This window comes from Chiloscyllium punctatum, chromosome 9 (assembly GCF_047496795.1).
Source record: "Chiloscyllium punctatum isolate Juve2018m chromosome 9, sChiPun1.3, whole genome shotgun sequence".
Lineage (NCBI taxonomy): Eukaryota > Metazoa > Chordata > Chondrichthyes > Orectolobiformes > Hemiscylliidae > Chiloscyllium > Chiloscyllium punctatum.
This window is the reverse complement of record NC_092747.1, coordinates 22,857,107-22,876,306: the sequence shown is the minus strand read 5'-3', so window position 1 is coordinate 22,876,306 and position 19,200 is coordinate 22,857,107. Positions and strand designations below refer to the sequence as shown.

Here is a 19,200-nt window from a genome sequence, read left to right as displayed (position 1 = left end):
CCAGTACTCTTGAGTATTCCAACTCACCCATCTCCGGCTTGCTATATTCTAGCCTTATTTCTGAAATGCCCCCTTCCTAAACCTCCCTAATTCTCCACCATACCTTGCTCTTTTAAGTCACTCCTTAAACCCGACTACTTTAAACAAATCTTTGGTTACCACATTATGTAGCTTGATGTGAAATTTTGTTTTTTTAATGTGAAGTGTGTAAGATGTTTTATAATGTTAAAGTTGCTGTATATTTTATGGCAGTTGTTACATTTTCTTGTATAATGACATGACGATTTATTTTCGAAGGTTAATTGGATATTATTTAATAATTTCCAGATGGGAGACTTTGTTTTGGTTCATAGTGATTCAGAGGCTGGAAATGATTTCTATTTACCTGGGGTTGTCATAGCAACTCCAAACAGAGCAGCACCAAATGACAAATTTTATACAGTTTTGAAATATAATAATAGAAAGGTGAGTAGGTTTACATGATTTAAAATATGTTTTTACCCCTCTCAATTAATTAATGTTTAAAAGTATTTCAGTGAATGTAACTTAGGTTTTTGTTGATCACATTGTAAATGAACCAAATAAACATTGGGAGCACCCTTGTCAGAAACTCAATTTCTTTTTAGTCTTGATACCACCCCTCTCTTGCCACTGTCTCAGGTTAAACAAAATTGTTCAGAATCTCTGCTTTATGATTGACACTGACTTGAGTTTTCACCTCATTCTTTTTTGTCCTGAAGAACAAGGTGCTTAATACAAAAACTGAGGCAAATGTTAAGTGGGGGAAGAATAGAAAGCAGACTAAGAGGCAATAAACAAAGAGGATGAAAGCACGCTGTTTCAGAATGGAATAGGGTCAGGAATGGTGCCACTGAAGCCAATGCCGAGAGACCCCATGGATAAGGAGTTTGTACTCGAGAGGCTATTGGAATTTTTGTGATGAATGAGCAGTGTCCCTGCCTTTGAACTGGATGCTCAGGATTCCCAGCTCACCTTCATGCTGCAGACAAACAGAGAACTTGTAAATCATTTCAATGCATGGCAATGATAGATGCTAAGAGCAGGAGAGATTCCTGTTTAGCCACATGATGGAAGGAGCTTTGGAGCCTCTCCCATCACTAATCATAGCTCCAGTTTACACCATGCATGTAAAAGGACATGGTGTCACAGCAACTCAAAGTCCCTGCGTGGACACCCCACAAAGTACATAATTATTAAGTATACCAATGATACAAAAGCAGAAGATATGGCAAAGGTTGAGAATAATGCCTTTTCCTGCCTTAGCAGAGATTTATTATATTTTATAAATTACGAAGCGTTTTGATAGCGTGAAGGGGGGGGGGGGGGGGGATCAACCATTTTGTTTGATTGAGGAATCAATAGCATAACACTACCAACTCAAAACTGTGAGTAAAAGAGTAGGAAGTGACTGGAGAAATATCTTATCTTGGAGCCATAGAAATGCTTGAGCCAAAGATTATTGTGACTGTTAAGAGAAAGCTGTATAAGCATCGAAAGAGAGTGGGGCATTGGGATTATTTTGGATTGTTCTTTTGATGGCAGATTTGTTCATAGGATATGGGCATTACTGGTAGGCTAGCATTTATTACCCATTCCTTTATTGCGAAGGAGGTGGTAAGATGGCATCTTGAATCAATGTGGTCCACGAGGTGTAGGCACGCCAACAGCGCTGTCAAGAAGGGAGTAGGGAGGGAGTTCTAGGATTTGATCCAGTAGCAGTGAAGGAATGCAATATCGGACCAAATCATGGTGCTGTGTGGTTTGGAAGTGAACTTAAATGTGGTAGTGTTCCAATGCTTTTATCTTTCTAGATGTTAGAGGTCATGGGTTTGGAAGATGCTGTCAATAAAAGATGAAAATGAGAGTGTAACTTTTAACATGTTTCTTTTATAAGCTAATTAAATTAATGTCTTGTTCATGACATGCTTGATTTTTATCTTCACCATCTGGCTGGTACTCTCAAGAGGCAGATCTTTATAGAATCCATCTAATCTTTATTCCACGGAGATATGCCTCCATGAATGATTCACTTCCAAACATGTATACAATTCCAAAAACGTAAATCAGCACCATTCAGAATTACTAGAGCCTATCCCATCAATCACAGTTGTAGATCGTAGAGGTATAAGTGAAAAATAAATACCGGGTATGTCGCCTGAAATAAACTGTCCTGGATAAAAACCCTGAAACTCTTTAGATTCTGACTTTGTTTTGTATTTAAAGTGGTGGAAGAAGTAGAAAGTATTTAGAAATCCTTAATGGATTTTGTCCCTCAATAAATGCTGAAGTAAAACACTTTTCTGAAAATTGAGTTGGATGCTGTTGAAGAAGTTGCATTTAAGTTCATGAGACAATTACTCTGTTTATGTGGCTGTATTTAGTGATAATCATGTCAAGATAATGACACTTCATAGCACAGGCATAGTTTGATGATACATTATATGAAATATCAATTTAGCTCCATCAGTATTGTTGCATTACAATTTCAAATTAGGTCATGTGAAATGAAAATAGAAATTAATGAATTGAGCTACTCATGCAGGCTGTCTGAAATATGAGCTAATGTTGTAATAATCTTATACCTGACCACTTTGATCTCTGTGTTTCCAAGCTTATTCTAATCCCCATGAGGGGATTTGTATTTACCTAAGCATTTCAGATGATGTAGCTGGACATGTCACTGGTTTTACCCTGTAACAATCCTGGAGATTGTGGAGCTCCTGACCACAAAATCATGCTTAACAAAACTACTGGAATTTTTCAAGGGTATAACTAGTAGCGTTAATACAAGGAACTAGTAGATATGGTTTACTTAAACTTTAAGAAAGTTTTCAATAAGGTTCCACTCAAGAGATTAGCATGTAAAATGAAAGCACATGGGATTGGTGGGTGGAGTACTGTCTTTGATAGAGAGTGGGTTGGCAGACAGGAAACAAAGAGTAAAAAATAAATAGGTCATTTTCCAAGTAGCATTCCTGAGTAGTAGAAAGTGAGGACTGCAGATGCTGGAGATCAGAGTCGACAGTGTGGTGCTGGAAAAGCACAGCAGGTCAGGCAGCATCCGAGGTGCAGGAGAATCGACGTTTCGGGCAAGAGATGATGAAGGACAAGTGAGAAACTACAGGGATCATAGAGTCATACAGCCCGGAAACAGACCCTCCAATTCATCCATGCTGACTAGGTTTCTCAAACTAATCTAGTCCCATTTGCCTTCATTTGGTCCACATCCCTCTAAACCTTTCCTATCCAAGATACTGACCAAATGTCTTTTAAATGTTGGAATTGTAATCGTCTCCACTACCTCTGGCAGCTTTTTCCATTGCTCCGACCCCAACTGTTCACAATATATATTATTGAATTAGATGAGGGAACTAAATGTAATATCAACAATTTGCAAATGTTGAAAAGCTGAATGGGTGAGGGTGAACTATAAAGAGAATGTGGAGCTGTTTCAGTGTGATTTGGACAAGTTGAATCAATGAGCAAATGTGGATAAATGTGAGGTTATCCATTTTGGTAGCAAAAAGCAAGAAGACAGTTCATTATCTACATTGCGATAGATCGTGAAAGGTGAAGGCGCAACATGACCTGGGTATCCTTGCACAGCAGCAGCAGCAGGCAATAAAGAAGGCAAATGGTGTGCTGGTCTTCAAAGTGAGAGGATTTGAGTTCAGGAACAATGATGTCTTGCTACAATTGGCTTTGGTGAGACCATGCCTGGAGTATTGTGTGCAATATTGGTCTCCTTACTTAAGATAGGATGTTCTGGTTATGGAGGGAATGCAACAAAAGTTTCCCAGACTGATTGCTAGCATGGCAGAACTGACTTATGAAGAGAGATAGGATCAGTTGGGACTATATTCACTGGGTTTTAGAAGAATGAAGTAGGATTGCTTAGATACCCATAAAATTCTAACAGGACTAGAGGTTAAATACAGGGAGGATGTTCCCGATGACCAGGGAGTCCAGAACCAGAGATCATAGTCTAAAGATATGGAGTTGGCCACATAGGACAGAGATGAGGAGAAATTTCTACACCCAGAGAATGGTGAGCACATGGAATTCCCTGCCACAGAAAGCAGTTGAGGCCAAAACATTGAATATTTTCAAAGACGAGTTAGATTTAATTCTTATAGCTAAAAGGATCAAAGAGTATGGGAAGAAAATGAGAAAAGGGTACTGAGTAGGATGATCAGCCATGATCATATTGAATGGCTGTGCAGGCCTGAAGGCCTACTCTGCTTCTATTTTCTATGTTTCTAAGACATTAGAGATACTTAGTTAATATGTTGACCACATTTGTGCATCAATTTTGTTGTGGAAACAAGTGATTGCAAGCAAGTTGTGGGCATTAAACTGAGACTCTACGAGAATCAATCTTCTAAACAATTTTCAAAAACCTACTTTGATCTGCTTTTGCTTAGACATCTAATTTCAAAGTCTAGTGTATTTAGATGTGTATTATTTAAATTCACTTACAAGTGAAATGCTGTGAGTTGTTTTTTTGTTGGCATAATTAAATCACAATATTATGATTTGCTTTTGCAGGAACATTCATTTCGTGGTGAACTGATTAAAATCAGCAAGACGCAATATACCTCCATCAGGCATTACATACAAGAGGCTCAGATGATAGATCGCACAATGTGAGTACTAATTAACAGCTCCCACAAACCATGAAGGAGAAATAATCTGCCCGAGTGAATTTGAGTAACATTCCTTTTTCTGTCAGAAGGATTTCTATAATATGCAACCCTAAATACATTACACAAGCACTGTCTTTGAAGCCATTCTGCCTGAATTTTCTCTCCCATATTAGAAGGGTCAGGATAGTTCACAGCTTTGCAACCTGATCTGGGGGAAAATGCCATGGAAGTTTGGGTTTTCATTTAGGAATGACTGGGTTTTACAGGAGTTGGCTGGGCAATTCTGCAACAACAGCAAAGGATGCTGGGATGGGTGGGGGGTGGAGGTCTGCCTTGCTGCTCTGGCCTTGTGCTCAATTTTAAAAGAAAACATAACAGAGCACTCCAGCCCATCACACCACCCAAAGAGTTCCCATCTGTGTCAGTCTATGGTACTTCACGCTCCTGACCTAACACACATAGTTCCTCATACCCTGGGTTTCGATCTCAGCCCTTGCGCCCACCTAAGATCTCTCATATTCTCCATGCTAATTTATTCTCCTGTACCCATTTATATGATCCCTCATGTACTCCATGCCAACCTTTGTCCTTTTGTCAACTCAATGGACTTTAATGCTCCTATGCTAAATTGGTCCCAAGTCATGCTAGCCTATATTCCCATCCACCACACTTTGCCCTTCCACCTGTCATGGCAGTACACCCAGTGTCCACCATGGGCAGACCTCAGGATCCACGCTGTGATGATAAAATAGAGGTATTAAGGGTCTATTGAATAATTATTTTAAAAGATAAATGCTGTTGATTTTTTAAAAAATCATTACATTTAACTTCCTTTAATTCCTTATAAAAATACACATTGAAATTCGTGCTCCCACTTCAAGATTTCTTTAACCACTTGGAGCTGTCAATCCAACTGAACTGCGAGCATTCCACAGTGATAATGGAAGGTTATAAAGTCTGTTCTTGCAGCACTAATTCCGTAATGATAAGCCTCAAGCTAATGTTCATATACAGATCTTTCAAACTCTTCAGACAGTATTCCAAATAAAGGCAGGAGTTTTAAATGTGTTACCAGTTTGACGCCTCATTTTGACAGTTTATTTTCACACTTTTTTAATATTCCTTTTGAAAGGTCCTTTGGCAGTTTGTTTTGACGCTTCTGATATTGTTTTTGACAGAGTCCTTTGACAGTTCTGTTGCCAGTAATCAGCTTGATGGTTCCAATGACTTTCTATATTTTATACTCACATACAGGTTTACTTTTAATAATTCATAGAATCCCTACAGAATCCATACAGTGTGGAGACAGGCCATGTGGCCCAACACGTCCACACCGACCCTCCAAAGAGTAACCCATGCAGACCCATTCCCCTACCCTATTACCCTAAATTTACCCCTGACTAATGCACCTGACCTACACATCCCTGAACATGTGGGCAATTTAGCATGGCCAAGCATGGCCAATTCACCTAACCTGCACACCTTTGGCTTTCACAAGGGCAGTATTATCTCTCCCAAAGTAATCCTAGGACCACATCCCAAAAGGTATCCTATCTCTCTAAAAGGACACTCTCTCGATCCAAATAACTCAGCAAAATTTAAAACTGTTCATGCCAGGTCTATTGTGTCATGTTTCACAATTCCACCTCATGAAAGTCAGAGGTGACTGGAAGCAGCTGCTAATTTATTCTAAAGATCTGGATTGTATTGTCACTTTTCAAATTTGTAGTCATCCTTCGTGCAGCCTCATGTCTGAATCTCTCCAGTCAGGTTTTTATCCCTGCTGTAGCAATGAAACAACCCTATTGAAAGTCACAACTGGAGATCCATTCCTTGCTCCCTTCTCCTACTCCTATGTATGATGCTCTTCAGTGCCACCGCTCAAAGACACAGTTTCAGGTTCTACATGTTCACTCATGACACCAAAATAATGGGTTGAGAAGTGGCAGATGGACTTTAATTCAGATAAATGCGAGGTGCTGCGTTTGGGAAAGCAAATCTTAGCAGGACTTTTACACTTCATGGTTAAGTCCTAGGGAGTGTTGCTGAACAAAGAGACCTTGGAGTGCAGGTTCATAGCTCCTTGAAAGTGGAGTCGCAGGTAGATAGGATAGTGAAGAAGGCGTTTGCTATGCTTTCCTTTATTGGTCAGTGTATTGAGTACAGGAGTTGGGAGGTCATGTTGTGGCTGTACAAGACATTGGTTAGGCCACTGTTGGAATATTGTATGCAATTCTGGTCTCCTTCCTATTGGAAAGATGTTGTGAAACTTGAAAGGGTTCAGAAAAGATTTACAATGATGTTGCCAGGGTTTGGAGGATTTGAGCTATAGGGAGAGGCTGAACAGACTGGGGTTGTTTTCCCTGGAGCGTCGGAGGCTGAGGGGTGACCTTATAGAGGTTTACAAAATTATGAGGGGCATGGATAGGATAAATAGACAAAGTCTTTTCCCTGGGTTGGGGAGTCCACAACTAAAGGGCATAGATTTAGAGTGAGAGGGGAAAGATATAAAAGAGACCTACGAGGAAGCCTTTTCATACAGAGGGTGCTACGGGTATGGAATGAGCTGCCAAAGGAAGTGGTGGAGGCTGGTACAATTGCAACATTTAAGAGGCATTTGGATGGGTATATGAATAGGAAGGGTTTGGAGGGATATGGGCTGGGTGCCGGCAGGTGGGACTAGATTGGGTGGGATATCTGGTCGGTATGAACAGGTTGGACCAAAGGGTCTGTTTCCATGATGTACACCTCTATGACTCTATGACCTCTTTCAAGTCATCTCTTCCCATGCTGCCAGCCTGTTTGGCAGACCTGATGCTGGATGAGATGCGGTGTCTTGAAGGTAAATATTGGTAAGTACAATGCCTATGTCTTTTCCTTGTTTCACCACAGATTATACACACTGCTGTGGCCAGTCTTCCATTGTTGAAGCCCACTGTTTGCAACATTGATGTCCTTCTGGACATGGAGCTGAGTTTTCAACCTCATAACCATCTGCCTCCACTGTTTAACATCATTTATTTCCCCCTTGTCTCAATCCAAATTTCTCTTTAACTTATTCTTGGCAAGGCCCAATCTCAGTAACTCTGATGAAGTGGTAACAGAAGGACAACTTCATGAAACACTGGGGTGCGGTGATTGTGTTAGCTGGAGGATTTTTTTGTTGGCATTGCTGAGTGATAGCCATGAACTATTGTACATTGGATAGATGTGATAGGAATCAAATAGCATGTAAGCCTGCAGTGGTTAGCCAATATAAAGCAACAAGGAGCTGAAGAACTAAATGAGCCATCTGTCAAGGAAGTTAGTTTATAATTGCTCACCCATTGTCCTGCTCTTTACTGAACTTCACTAGTCTCATGTATCTTTCTCATTAATTATCTTTCCTTTTGAAAGCAGTGCAGCAGTTTTACAATTCCGCTGTCAAATGTGCTAGTAATTTGTCTATTTAATTCACTTAAATTACACTGGTATTGTGACATTAAAATCAGGTCAATGGCTTTTAAATAAATAGATCGCTGTTAGTATTGAATACTAATGAGCTGAAATCGGCACATGTACATGGGAAATAATTAAACAGTGTGGATCTATCCTATTTTGTTCAGTTTCTGCACAATGCCGGCAGCTTCAAGATATGAAAACCTAGCACATGCATACACAATCTCTCGCCAATCTGTTCCAATTCTGCTGGAGTAGACTTAGCTGATTAAAATAGGCAGGCTTTAATATTTCTTTTAAAACAAAGCAGAACATGCAGTATATTAAAAAAAAAGTTGTGTATTAGTAGTTATAGTGCATAGTATAGTTTGCTATTATTAATACAGTAATGCTTTCTTTAGATTTCTGGTGAAAATGCAAATATATGAACAAGGTACCAAAGGAGGCTACTGGACTCCTCAATGCAATAAGATCATGGCCAAATGAATTTTAACCTCAAGTCTACATTCCTGCATATCCCTGATAATCTTTCAGCTCCTTGGTAGTCAAGAATCTATCTCCTTCTGCCTAAAAAAATATTTAAAGATTCTCCATCCACTGCCTTTTGAGGAAAGGACTTGCAAAGACTCAAATATCTGAAAGAGAAAAAAAGTCCTTATCTCTGTCTTAAATGGGTGACTCCGTATTTTTAAAGTATGACCCCTAGTTCTGGATTTTCCCACAAGAGAAAATATCCAACTACACCTGCTCAAGTCCCCTCAGGATCTTTATGTTATGTTTAGTATGTCAGGATCTGTTTCAATTAAGTCACCTCAAACTTTTCTAAACTTCAAAGGATGCAGATCTAGCCTGTCCAGTATTTCCACAGAAGGCAATCAACTCATTCCAAGTATTAGTCTAGTAAACCTTCTCTTAACTGCTTCCATAAGTATGGTGACCAGTACTGTACTCAGTACTCCAGATGCAGTCTCACCAATGCCCTGTATACCTGAAGCATAGCCTCCAAACTCTTGCACAGTGGCTCAGTGGTTAGCACTGCAGCCTCACAGCACCAGGGTCCCAGGTTTGATTCCAGCCTTGGGTGACTGTCTGTGTGGAGTTTGCACATTCTCCCCATGTCTGTGTGGGTTTCCTTCCACAATCCAAAGACGTGCAGGCCAGGTGAATTGGCCATGCTAAATTGCCCATAGTGTTAGGTGCATTAGTCAGAGGGAGATGGGTCTGGGTGGGTTACTCTTTGGAGGGTTGGTGTGGACTGATTGGGCCAAAGGGCCTGTTTCCACACTGTAGGAAATCTAATAAAAATCCTCTTTCAATAAACATTGCATTAGCTTTTCTGATTACTTGCCGTACCTGCATTTTAACCTGCTGCAATTCATGACTAGCACCCGGATCTCTCTGTATCTCAGAGCCCTGCAACCTCTCACCATTTAGGTAGCATGTTTCCTTTTTATTCTTTCTGCCAAAATGGACAATTTGTATTCCATTTGGCAGATTTTTGCCCACTCACAAACACAGGTATATACTCTTGTAACCTTTTTATGTCCTCTTCACAATAATCCCCTAAACCATGAGCTTCTGTTTCCAAAATAGCCTCTGATATGGTTCCTTATCAAAAGTCTTCTGGAAGTTTAATTGCAATACATCCACTTATTGTTCTTTATCTACTGTACAAGTTACTGATTCAAAGAACTCTGGTAAATTAGTTAAATACGATTTCTCTTTGACAAAACTACATCGGTTCTGCTTGATTGTCTTGAGCATTTCCAAGTGTCCTGTTATAATGTCTTCAGTAATAGCTTCTAACGTTCTTCCCACAGCAGATATTAAGCTAATTGGTTTGCAGCTCTCTGCTTTCTGCTTCCTTCCCTTTTTAAATAAATGAGTTAGAGTGGCTGTTTTCTAATCTAAAGGAAACTTCCCCAAATCTAATGAGTTTTGCAAAATTAACTACCAACTGTTTCAGGATGAAATCCATCAGGACCTTGGAACTTGTCAACTTGCAGTTCCAACAATTTTCTCAATATTACTTCCAGGGTAATTGCAATTTTCTTGAGTTCCTCCCTTTCAATTTCTGATTTAAAGCTGCTTACAACATGTTACTTGTATCTGGTCTAGTGAAGACTGATGCAAAATGTCTTTTCAATATGTCAGCCATCTCTTTATTCTTCATTACTAATTCCCAGATTTATTTTCTCTAGGATTAACACTTAATGTATTGACTCTTTTTTAAATATCTGAAGAAACATTTTAAAAAGGTTTTTGGCCAACTACCCCTTCTATTCTAATTATTCCATCTTTATATAACCTTTTAGTAATTCACTGTTTTTCTTAACTTTCAAAAACAGAAATGAGGAAGAATTCTCTCGGAGGTAAATAAATTTGTGGAATTCAGTATTGTAGAGAAGGTTGTCACGGCTGGGTTATTAAGTATATTTGGGACTGAGCTGGACAGATTTTAATCAGTGAGGAGAATCAAGGTAGGAAAGGGAAACTGAGGATGATGCGACCAGTCATGGTCTCAGTGAATTTTGGAAAAGCTATGGGATGAATGTTCTACTTCTGCTCCTTCGTCTTCTGGTCTTATATGCAGTATCACGGCAAAAGATGTTAAGCCCCTCTATGTAGGATTAAAAAATAGGGATGACCAAAGTATAGTATAGGTTTGGTTGACCAGTCAGGGTTAAATGTTCACAGATGCCGAACAAAGAGACCTAAGGGTGCAGGTGCATAGATCCTTGAAAGTGGAGTCGCAGGTAGGCAGGGTGGTGGAGAAGGCGTTTGGCACACTTGCCTTGATTGGATAGAACATTGAATGTACGGGTTGAGACGTCATGTTGGGATTATACAGGACGTTGGTGAGACCACTTTTAGAGTACTGCATACAATTCTGGTTGCCCTTTTGTAGGAAAGACGTTAAAATTGAGTGGGTGCAGAAAAGGTTTACAAGGATGTTGCTGGGACTAGAGGGTTTAAGTTACAGGGAGAGGCTAAATAGGCTGGGGCTTTTTTGCTGGAAGCATCGGAGGCTAAGGGGTGACTTTATCGAGCTTTATAAAATCGTGAGGGGCATGAATAGGGTGAATAGCCAAGGTTTTTTTCGAGGGTGGGGGATTCCAAAACTATAGGACACCGGTTTAATGTGAGAGGGGAAAAATATAAAAAGAACTTGAGGGACAATTATTTCATGCAGAGGGTGGTGCATATATGAATGAGCTGCCAGAGAAGTGTTGGAGGTGGGTACATTTACAATATTTAAAAGGCACCTGAATGGGTATATGAATAAGAAGGGTTTGGAGGGATATGGGCCAAATGCTGGCAAATGGGACTAGATTAGATTGGCATGTCTGTTCGGTGAGAACGAGTTGGACTGAAGGGTCTGTTTCCGTGCTGTATAACTCTAACAACAGAAAAGTGTCAAATTTGCACATTTTTTTGCGTGGTGTTTTCTTTTTGTCCATGGGATATGGGCACCGTTGGTCATGCCAGAGCTTATTGTCTGTCCCTAACTACCCGGACAGTAATTAAGTATCAGTCACATTGGCATGGATCTGGAGTTACATATCGGCCGAAGGACATTAGCAAACTAGATGGGTGTTTACAACACCTAATACTGGTTTTATAAATGTCATTGATAAGTTTTAAATTGCAAAATTCTTTCTTCTATTGAACGAAAATTTGAATATCTGCCTTGGTATTATTTGAACTTATGTACCCAGAACATTAGCCTATGGTTCTAGATGCTAGTTGCTGCTAGTCACTATTGCTGCCCACTCATGTGGATGACTAGCACATCCATCATGCATGGTGATGGATAATTAAACAGTTAACAGGAGGAGAACACTCCACAAATATCCCCATTGTCCAAAACATTATTGAAAAAGATAGGGCTATAAAATTTGCTTTGGACTTCAGCCAGAAGAGCCAGTTGCATGATCCATCTCAGTCTCCTCGTGAGGTTTCAAGCATCACAAATTTCTTCAGACAAGTTGCTTCACTCAATTTGATGTGATATCAAGAAATGGCAGGAAACTGCAAGGGTTATAGGATTGACAATATTCCATTAATAGTACTAAAGAGCTGTGCTGCAGAATTAGTTGTGCCAAAAATGTGGATAATCATCAGGCATGTGATGTACACAAAAAGGAGGACAAGTCCATTACCGCCCTATCAGTCTATTTTCCATTTGGAAACAATGTGATAGAAGGGGTTATCAACTGTCACTTGTAAAGGAATAAACTGATGTCCAACTTGGGTATCGCCACGGCCACTCAACTCCTGACCTCATGGACATGGACATTAAAGCTGACTTCCGGATGTGAGAGTGACTGCCTTTAATATTAAAGCTCCATCTGGTCGATGATGGCATCAAGCAGCTTAATAAAACTGGAGTCAATGGGAATCAGGTAGAAAAGTCTCCGCTGGTTGGAGTCATTTCTTGCACAAAGGAAGACAGTTTTGATTGTTGGAAGTCAGCCATCTCAGTCCAAGGGCATCACTGTTCCCTAGGGTAGTGGCCAAGACCCAACCATCTTCAGCTGTTTCTTCAAATATTTGCTTCCATCATAAGATAGAATTGGAATGTTCAGTGATGATTGCACAACTTTTAGCAACATCTCCAATAAAAGTGATAATTCAGCATCGCATGATATTCAATGATTTGGAGATGCCGGTGTTGGACTGGGGTGTACAAAGTTAACAATCACACAACACCAGGTTATAGTCCAACAATGATATTCAATGTCTGGAATAGTGGTGCTGGAAGAGCACAGCAGTTCAGGCAGCATCCAAGTAGCTTCGAAATCGACGTTTCGGGCAAAAGCCCTTCATCAGGAATAAAGGCAGTGAGCCTGAAGCATGGAGGGATAAGCTACAGGAGGGTGGGGGTGGGGAGAAAGTAGCATAGAGTACAATGGGTGAGTCCATGTGGGATGAGTTGGTTACAGAGGCAGGCACTGAGGAAGCGAATGTGGCTGTGGTAGCGAGTTTGTTTCACGACATGGTTGAAGGCTCACTGCCTTTATTCCTGATGAAGGGCTTTTGCCCGAAACGTCGATTTCGAAGCTCCATGGATGCTGCCTGAACTGCTGTGCTCTTCCAGCACCACTAATCCAGAATCTGGTTACCAGCATCTGCAGTCATTGTTTTTATCTAATGATATTCAATGGCATTGCCTTCACTGAATCCCCCACAATCTACATCCTGAAATTACCATTAATCAGAAACTGAACTGGGCTAGCTATACTGTGGCTACTAAGCAGGTCAGACACTATAAATTCTGCAGAAGTTATGTTGCCTCCTATCTCCCAATGCATGTCAAAGCAAGCATGTGATGGAACTTGTCTGGATGAGTACGGCCCAATATCACTTGAAAATCCTGACACCATCCAGGACAAAGCAGCCTGCTTAATTGGCACCACATCTTTCACCTTCACCATCAGTGTGTATCATCTACAAGATGCACTACAGTACCTCACCTGGCCTACTTTGATTTTGTTTGTAAATCTGGGGCCTTTATCAGCTGGAAAGAGAGTAGCAGAAGATGCAAGGGCACCAAGGGATCAAAGGTTATGGGGAGAAAGCGGGAAAATGGGTTGAAAAACCGAACAGCCATGATCAAATGGTGCAGCAGACTCGATGGGCCAAATGGCCTAATTTCTGCTCCTGTGCCTTATGGTCTTATGGTCTAAGACTATCAGCAGGCTCCCTGACCTGGAATTCACCATTTTTCATCGTTACTGGGTCAGATCTTGGAATTCCCATGCGAATTACACTGTGCATATCCCTGCACCCCACGGACTGCAAGAGTTCAAGAAATCAGCTGAGCATTACCTCATCCAGGACAATTAGAATTGGGTCACAAATATTGGTCCAGCCAGGACCATTCATATCTGAGCAACCAATAACAAGAAAAGAAGTAATGTTGTATCATATTAATAACTGATGTGTTTTCTATATTAACATATTAATACACATTACAGCTGATAACAGCTTAGTAAAGCAAAATAAAAGTGAGGTTGACTTACATGATTTAAGGTGCTTTTCTGGAGCAGATAGAAGATTCTGTTTGTCAGCATTACACAGTTCTTGTTGGGACTGGCTAACTGGTAGATTAGGATTGTTGCTTATGAGTTTGTTAGTTGAACCATTGTTGATTGGTATAAAGTTATGTACTTCAGTGTTTCGATTCAGCGGAAGTAGCCAATGGAGCTTCAACACTGAACCAGTTTTGTTGTATTCATAAAAGAATGGGATCATCCCATAAAAATATAGCTTATATTAAATAATTCTTTCAATTAATCAGTAATATAAGTACATATTGTATTACTTTATTTTATAGTATTGTACATCAAAATTCTTTGAACCTATGTATTATAAAACAAGTCATAATTCTTCTTTTGCATTTTAAGTTGTTTCTGTACCTGTCAAGGTAAGGAATGGTTGTAGTTAGAAATAGCAAACTTTCTCAATATGTGAAGCCTTGAACTAGCAAGACTATACTTATTGACTATTCTAGTTATTTTGAGAGTTTATTGATAGAGGGGAGGCAGGTAATGTTGCAATCGCAGAAGAAAGTATCCTTGATAAAAGTCCTGCTCTTCTGACATAATCGTAGAGGTCCCCTGAAAAAGCTGATGGAGTTATAGCTTGTGAGTACATCCCTGGGGCTTGCTAAATGGAATCAGTTGGCTCTTTCTAACATTAAACAACAGAACAATTCGGCTCATTAGTAAGTGATATCAGATGAGCAAAAAAGTTTGTAACAGCAACTTTAAGACAAATGGGCAGCAAAGTGGCTCAGTGGTTAGCACTGCTGCCTCACAGTGCCAGGGACCTGGATTCGATTCCACCCTTGGGTGACGGTCTGAATGGAGTTTGTACATTCTCCTTGTGTGGGTTTACTCTGGGTGCTCTGGTTTCCTTTCACAGTTTAAAGATGTGCAAATAAGATGGATTAGCCATCCTAAATTGCATATAGTGTCCAGGGATGTGCAGGTGAGGTGGATTAGCCATGGGAAATATAGGGACAGGTTGGGGGGTGGGGGGGGGGGTGATGTGTGGGTAGGGGAGGGATTGGTCTGGATGGAATGCTCTTTGGAGGGTCATTGTGACTCAATGGGCTGAATGGCCTGTTTCCACACAGTAGGGATTCTACGAAATGGAGATCAAATGCAACATGATAGCAAATATTTGCAAACCAATGTCTCAACTAAGTATCATCGATGGAGGGTCATGATAAGAGGGAGGTGTGGAAATGGAAGTTTATACTATCCATGTTGGTCATTGTTTTGCCTGTTTGTGGGATCAGCATACAATGATCTTTTAGTTCTACTGTGAAAGGCTGATTTGTACAGGATAAGAAGCTGAAGGAATTAATAGGTCATTCAACCATGTTTTGAGAGTGGGGGATATATTGTCTGGTCACTGTTTTTTGTAAAAATCAGCAAAGCTTGGGTGGATCATATAACCTTGATAACATAGTCACTGGGAAACACAGAGAGTAGAGAATTTTGACACATGTTATTTGAAGTATTATTGCATGTCAATTAATATTTGGCAGTTTGGTGTTGGTGTGTGTCCAGTGAACAGATGAAAGTGTTTACTGTATATCAGTGTTTAGAGCAAACCAGTGTTTTTATAGCCAACATGGAATGGTAAAGTTTGGTACCTGAGTTCGAATAATCATTTCATGACTCACTAGTAAACAAAATGTTGTTGCAAGTTTTGCCTGTTTTTTGTGAGCACTCATTTTGGATTTTGTAGTAGGAGCTCATAAAAGACAAAGATCAGATTCTGCAGTTGTTACAATGATGACTGTGCTTAAATTACCAACAGAACATGGATCAGGAAAACATTTCAATCTTAGGGACTGAGGATAATGTTTGGAATATAGTGACAGTGACCACGTTTGTAAGGGAGGATGAAACCATTGCAAGAAATGTATTTATAATTAAAACAGTAGCTAAGCTAGTCCAGTGCCAAACTGTTAATTGGGCTTTAATCAGATGGTGAGAGAACTCTCACACCAGTGACTGCATCACCAACCTACCTGTTGCAGATATCTCCATCTGTAAGAGAGTTGGTGGGAATGGCTGGTGCATGGTCATTCTGAAGACTAAGTGTGGAGGACTAAGGATTTTACTAGCTCACTGGAGACTGCTGGGCAACAGGAAGTGTGCTAACATGGCATCAGGAGGCACAGGAACTGAAGCCCAACCTCTTCCTGCAGTCACATGGTATAACCAATGGAGGGAATGGCAGCAGCATGGCAGTGTGCCAGTCAGAGACGTGCAGCTAATTAAGCCAATAAAATGGTCAATTAACAAGCTCTTGCCAGCCCTTGAAGGCATTGCACCAGGTAAAGTGTGGTGGCCTCCCAGTGGGTTCTCATGAGCAGTCTTACCTTAATGGCCATTCTGCAGCTTAGAGAGTAACAGCCACTGCCATAGCTGTGGGGATTCAGCATACTGGTTTGCACAGCAAATTTTTTAAAAAATCCCAGCTTGCTTTTGAGGCAGCATCAAAGTTCTCCCAGTAGCCTCAGCTGTGCCACCTTCATCAGTCACACAATGAGGTTGCCAAGCTGCCAGTTGTCTGATTGGCCCAATGGGATAGTCAACTTGACAATGACGATAACGTCCTTCCCAGGGTCACCACCATCCATCCATGTGTGCTCAGCTTCACCCTGCTTCTCCAATTGCCCCTGCTTAACATTTAAGCATGGGTGGGACTTCCTTAACATTTGTAGGGGCAATCAATAAATTTGGATTTTATTCTTCATCTCAAGTCCCTTTCCTATTTTCCTAAAAATGCTGTCATACTTTCACATTTGGCAGCATCTAGAATCCACCTTGCTCCAACTCCTGTGCTGCTGAAATCCTATGCAGTGCCTTTGTGAGCTCTAAACTTGACTACATGAAAGCCTTCCTTGCCTGCCTCCCACCTTCCATCTTACGAAAAACTTGAGATAATTTGACACATAGCCACCCATTTTCTTGATTGCAGCAAGTCCTGTTCACCCAGCCTCCTTGTGCTATTGGTCATCTGCACTAGTCTATCCTTATGCAGCTCATTATTGTTGTTTCCCAAGTAGCTATTCTTTGAGTACTCCATGCAAACCATGAGTGTTTTCAGTTCCTTCTGCATGCGGGTTGCATATAATGAAGCTTATGTAAAATCAGGATGAGTAACTGGTTGCATGACTGATATCAGTAAAAGAGAAAGTAAACCAGTCATCAAAGAAAGAACTTTGTTCTGTTTTCACTTCCCAACGTCAGAATGTACCTGAATAAATGTGTCCTTTTTTTGTTGATCTAAGACCTAAGATGGTTTAACCCAGAATACAGGTGGGAGTAAACAGGGGTCCTTCTTGATCTGTTGAGCTTAGATCTAGAACCAGTTAGATATCTTCCATTTGCTAACACTGCATTCTTAACTCTTCCTTTCAGACCCAATGTGCAGTCTGTAAAGCCGATTCCTAAACAAGTATTACAACATGAAGAAGACTCTTCATCTTCAGAGGAAGAACGATGCAGGGCAAAGAAGAAGGGAGTTAAAAAGCATCATGGTAGACAAAGGGATTCTACAGATAATGATGATAATGAATGGCAGTCGGCCTTTGGATCAGAGTTTGAACTAAAAGAGACAAGTTCCTCAATTGATGAAGATAGTTATGATGGTACATTTTGCTTTCATACAGAATCAGGATAATTGGTTTCTCAATAGTGATGATGAATGTAATCAAGTGGATTGCAATGTTAGTTTTATCAGTTTCTCACTTTGATCGCATTTTGGAAGATGGCAGAATGTTCAATCTTGAAAAAGCAAAATCAATGTGACCCTTCTCATTGAGCACACGTGACCCATTTGTCATACTAATGATATTGGTGGAAGTTCCTCAGGAGTTGTGAAGGGGATGGTTGGGATGTAGGTTCTATTGAAGGAAAAGAAAGATATTGGGAAAAATGACTAAAATGGAAGGAAATGTAGGGCAGAATGTCCCCCTCCCTGGAGCTGATGAGAAGGGCAAATAACTGGACAAGTTCACCCTGGAGAGATGTTTGCACCTGCCTCACCATCTCAGCAGTTCAGTGCTGGATGTGAAGGATCATTGAGATTTTCTCTGACCACCATCAATTAAGGCCTTAAGTAGTCAATTAAGACCCTCAACTCAGCTCCTCCCTCGTTACCTTCTTCCCTGGTGAGGGAGAAAAGTGGCTGGATATCCTGGTGAGGAACCAGGGCAACCTGCCTGCCCGGTTGGTGAAAGTGAGTGGTGGCCTCTGTTTGTCTCAACTAGGGGGCAACCAGCAGCACACAAAGGGGAGCAAAACGGTCCTCCAAAGGCCAGCCTGCTGGTTAGAGACAAAAAAACTGCAGATGCTGGAATCCAAAGTCAACAAGCAGGAGGCTGAAAGAACACAGCAAGCCAGGCAACATCAGGAGGTGGAGAAGTCAACATTTTGGGTGTGACCCTTCTTTATGACCTGAAATGTCGACTTCTCCACCTCCTGATGCTGCCTGGCTTGCTGTGTTCTTCCAGCCTCCTGCCTGTCTACTCTACCTTTGCCTCTGGCCCCAGGAATGCTCTTTCTTCTTGCAATGTAAACCCTGTGAGAAGCAAAAGCAAAGCTCTTTACCCAGAAGAAAAAGCCAGTAAAACTTGTGGATAAGACATACTGGTCCCACTCCATGTTTTTTACTTCAAAATGGAGCTCCAGTATAACGACTGCACTCATTTCCAAGTATTAAGCATTTATTGTTCACTGGTTTCACACATCACCTTCTCATCACTGGGATCCTTCGATGACCTTGGTATACTTTGAGCAATGGCCCCCAGGAGCTGCCAGTCTCTGCAGTGGGCTTGGCGGGAAAGGTATGCAAACTTACACGATTCAGTTCCTGTTTTGGCAAGGCAGGACTCCACTGTCAAGGCCTGGGATAGGACGGAAAGCACATTGAAGATCCCTACTCAGCTACATTTGCTACATTTTGACTGAAAGCAAGAGAATGACGACCACAGGAGAATACTAAATTAGAGTCACAGAGTAATAGAGATGTATAGCATGGACATAGACCCTTCAGTCCATCTCAT

General features: G+C 40.8%; 1 protein-coding gene across 1 annotated transcript in view; it reads left to right on the top strand.

Annotated features, from left to right (window-relative positions):
• The window catches only part of LOC140481049 (von Willebrand factor A domain-containing protein 3B-like), a 162,519-nt gene extending 144,033 nt beyond the window's left edge, over positions 1 to 18,486 (top strand). Inside the window, exons 25-27 of the mRNA XM_072576643.1 lie at positions 328 to 465; positions 4,570 to 4,667; positions 17,555 to 18,486. Of these exons, the coding sequence (XP_072432744.1) occupies positions 328 to 465; positions 4,570 to 4,667; positions 17,555 to 17,816 (498 nt within the window). The 3' untranslated portion in view covers positions 17,817 to 18,486. The remainder of the gene's footprint in view (positions 1 to 327; positions 466 to 4,569; positions 4,668 to 17,554) is intronic.
• The last annotated feature ends 714 nt before the right edge of the window (positions 18,487 to 19,200 follow it).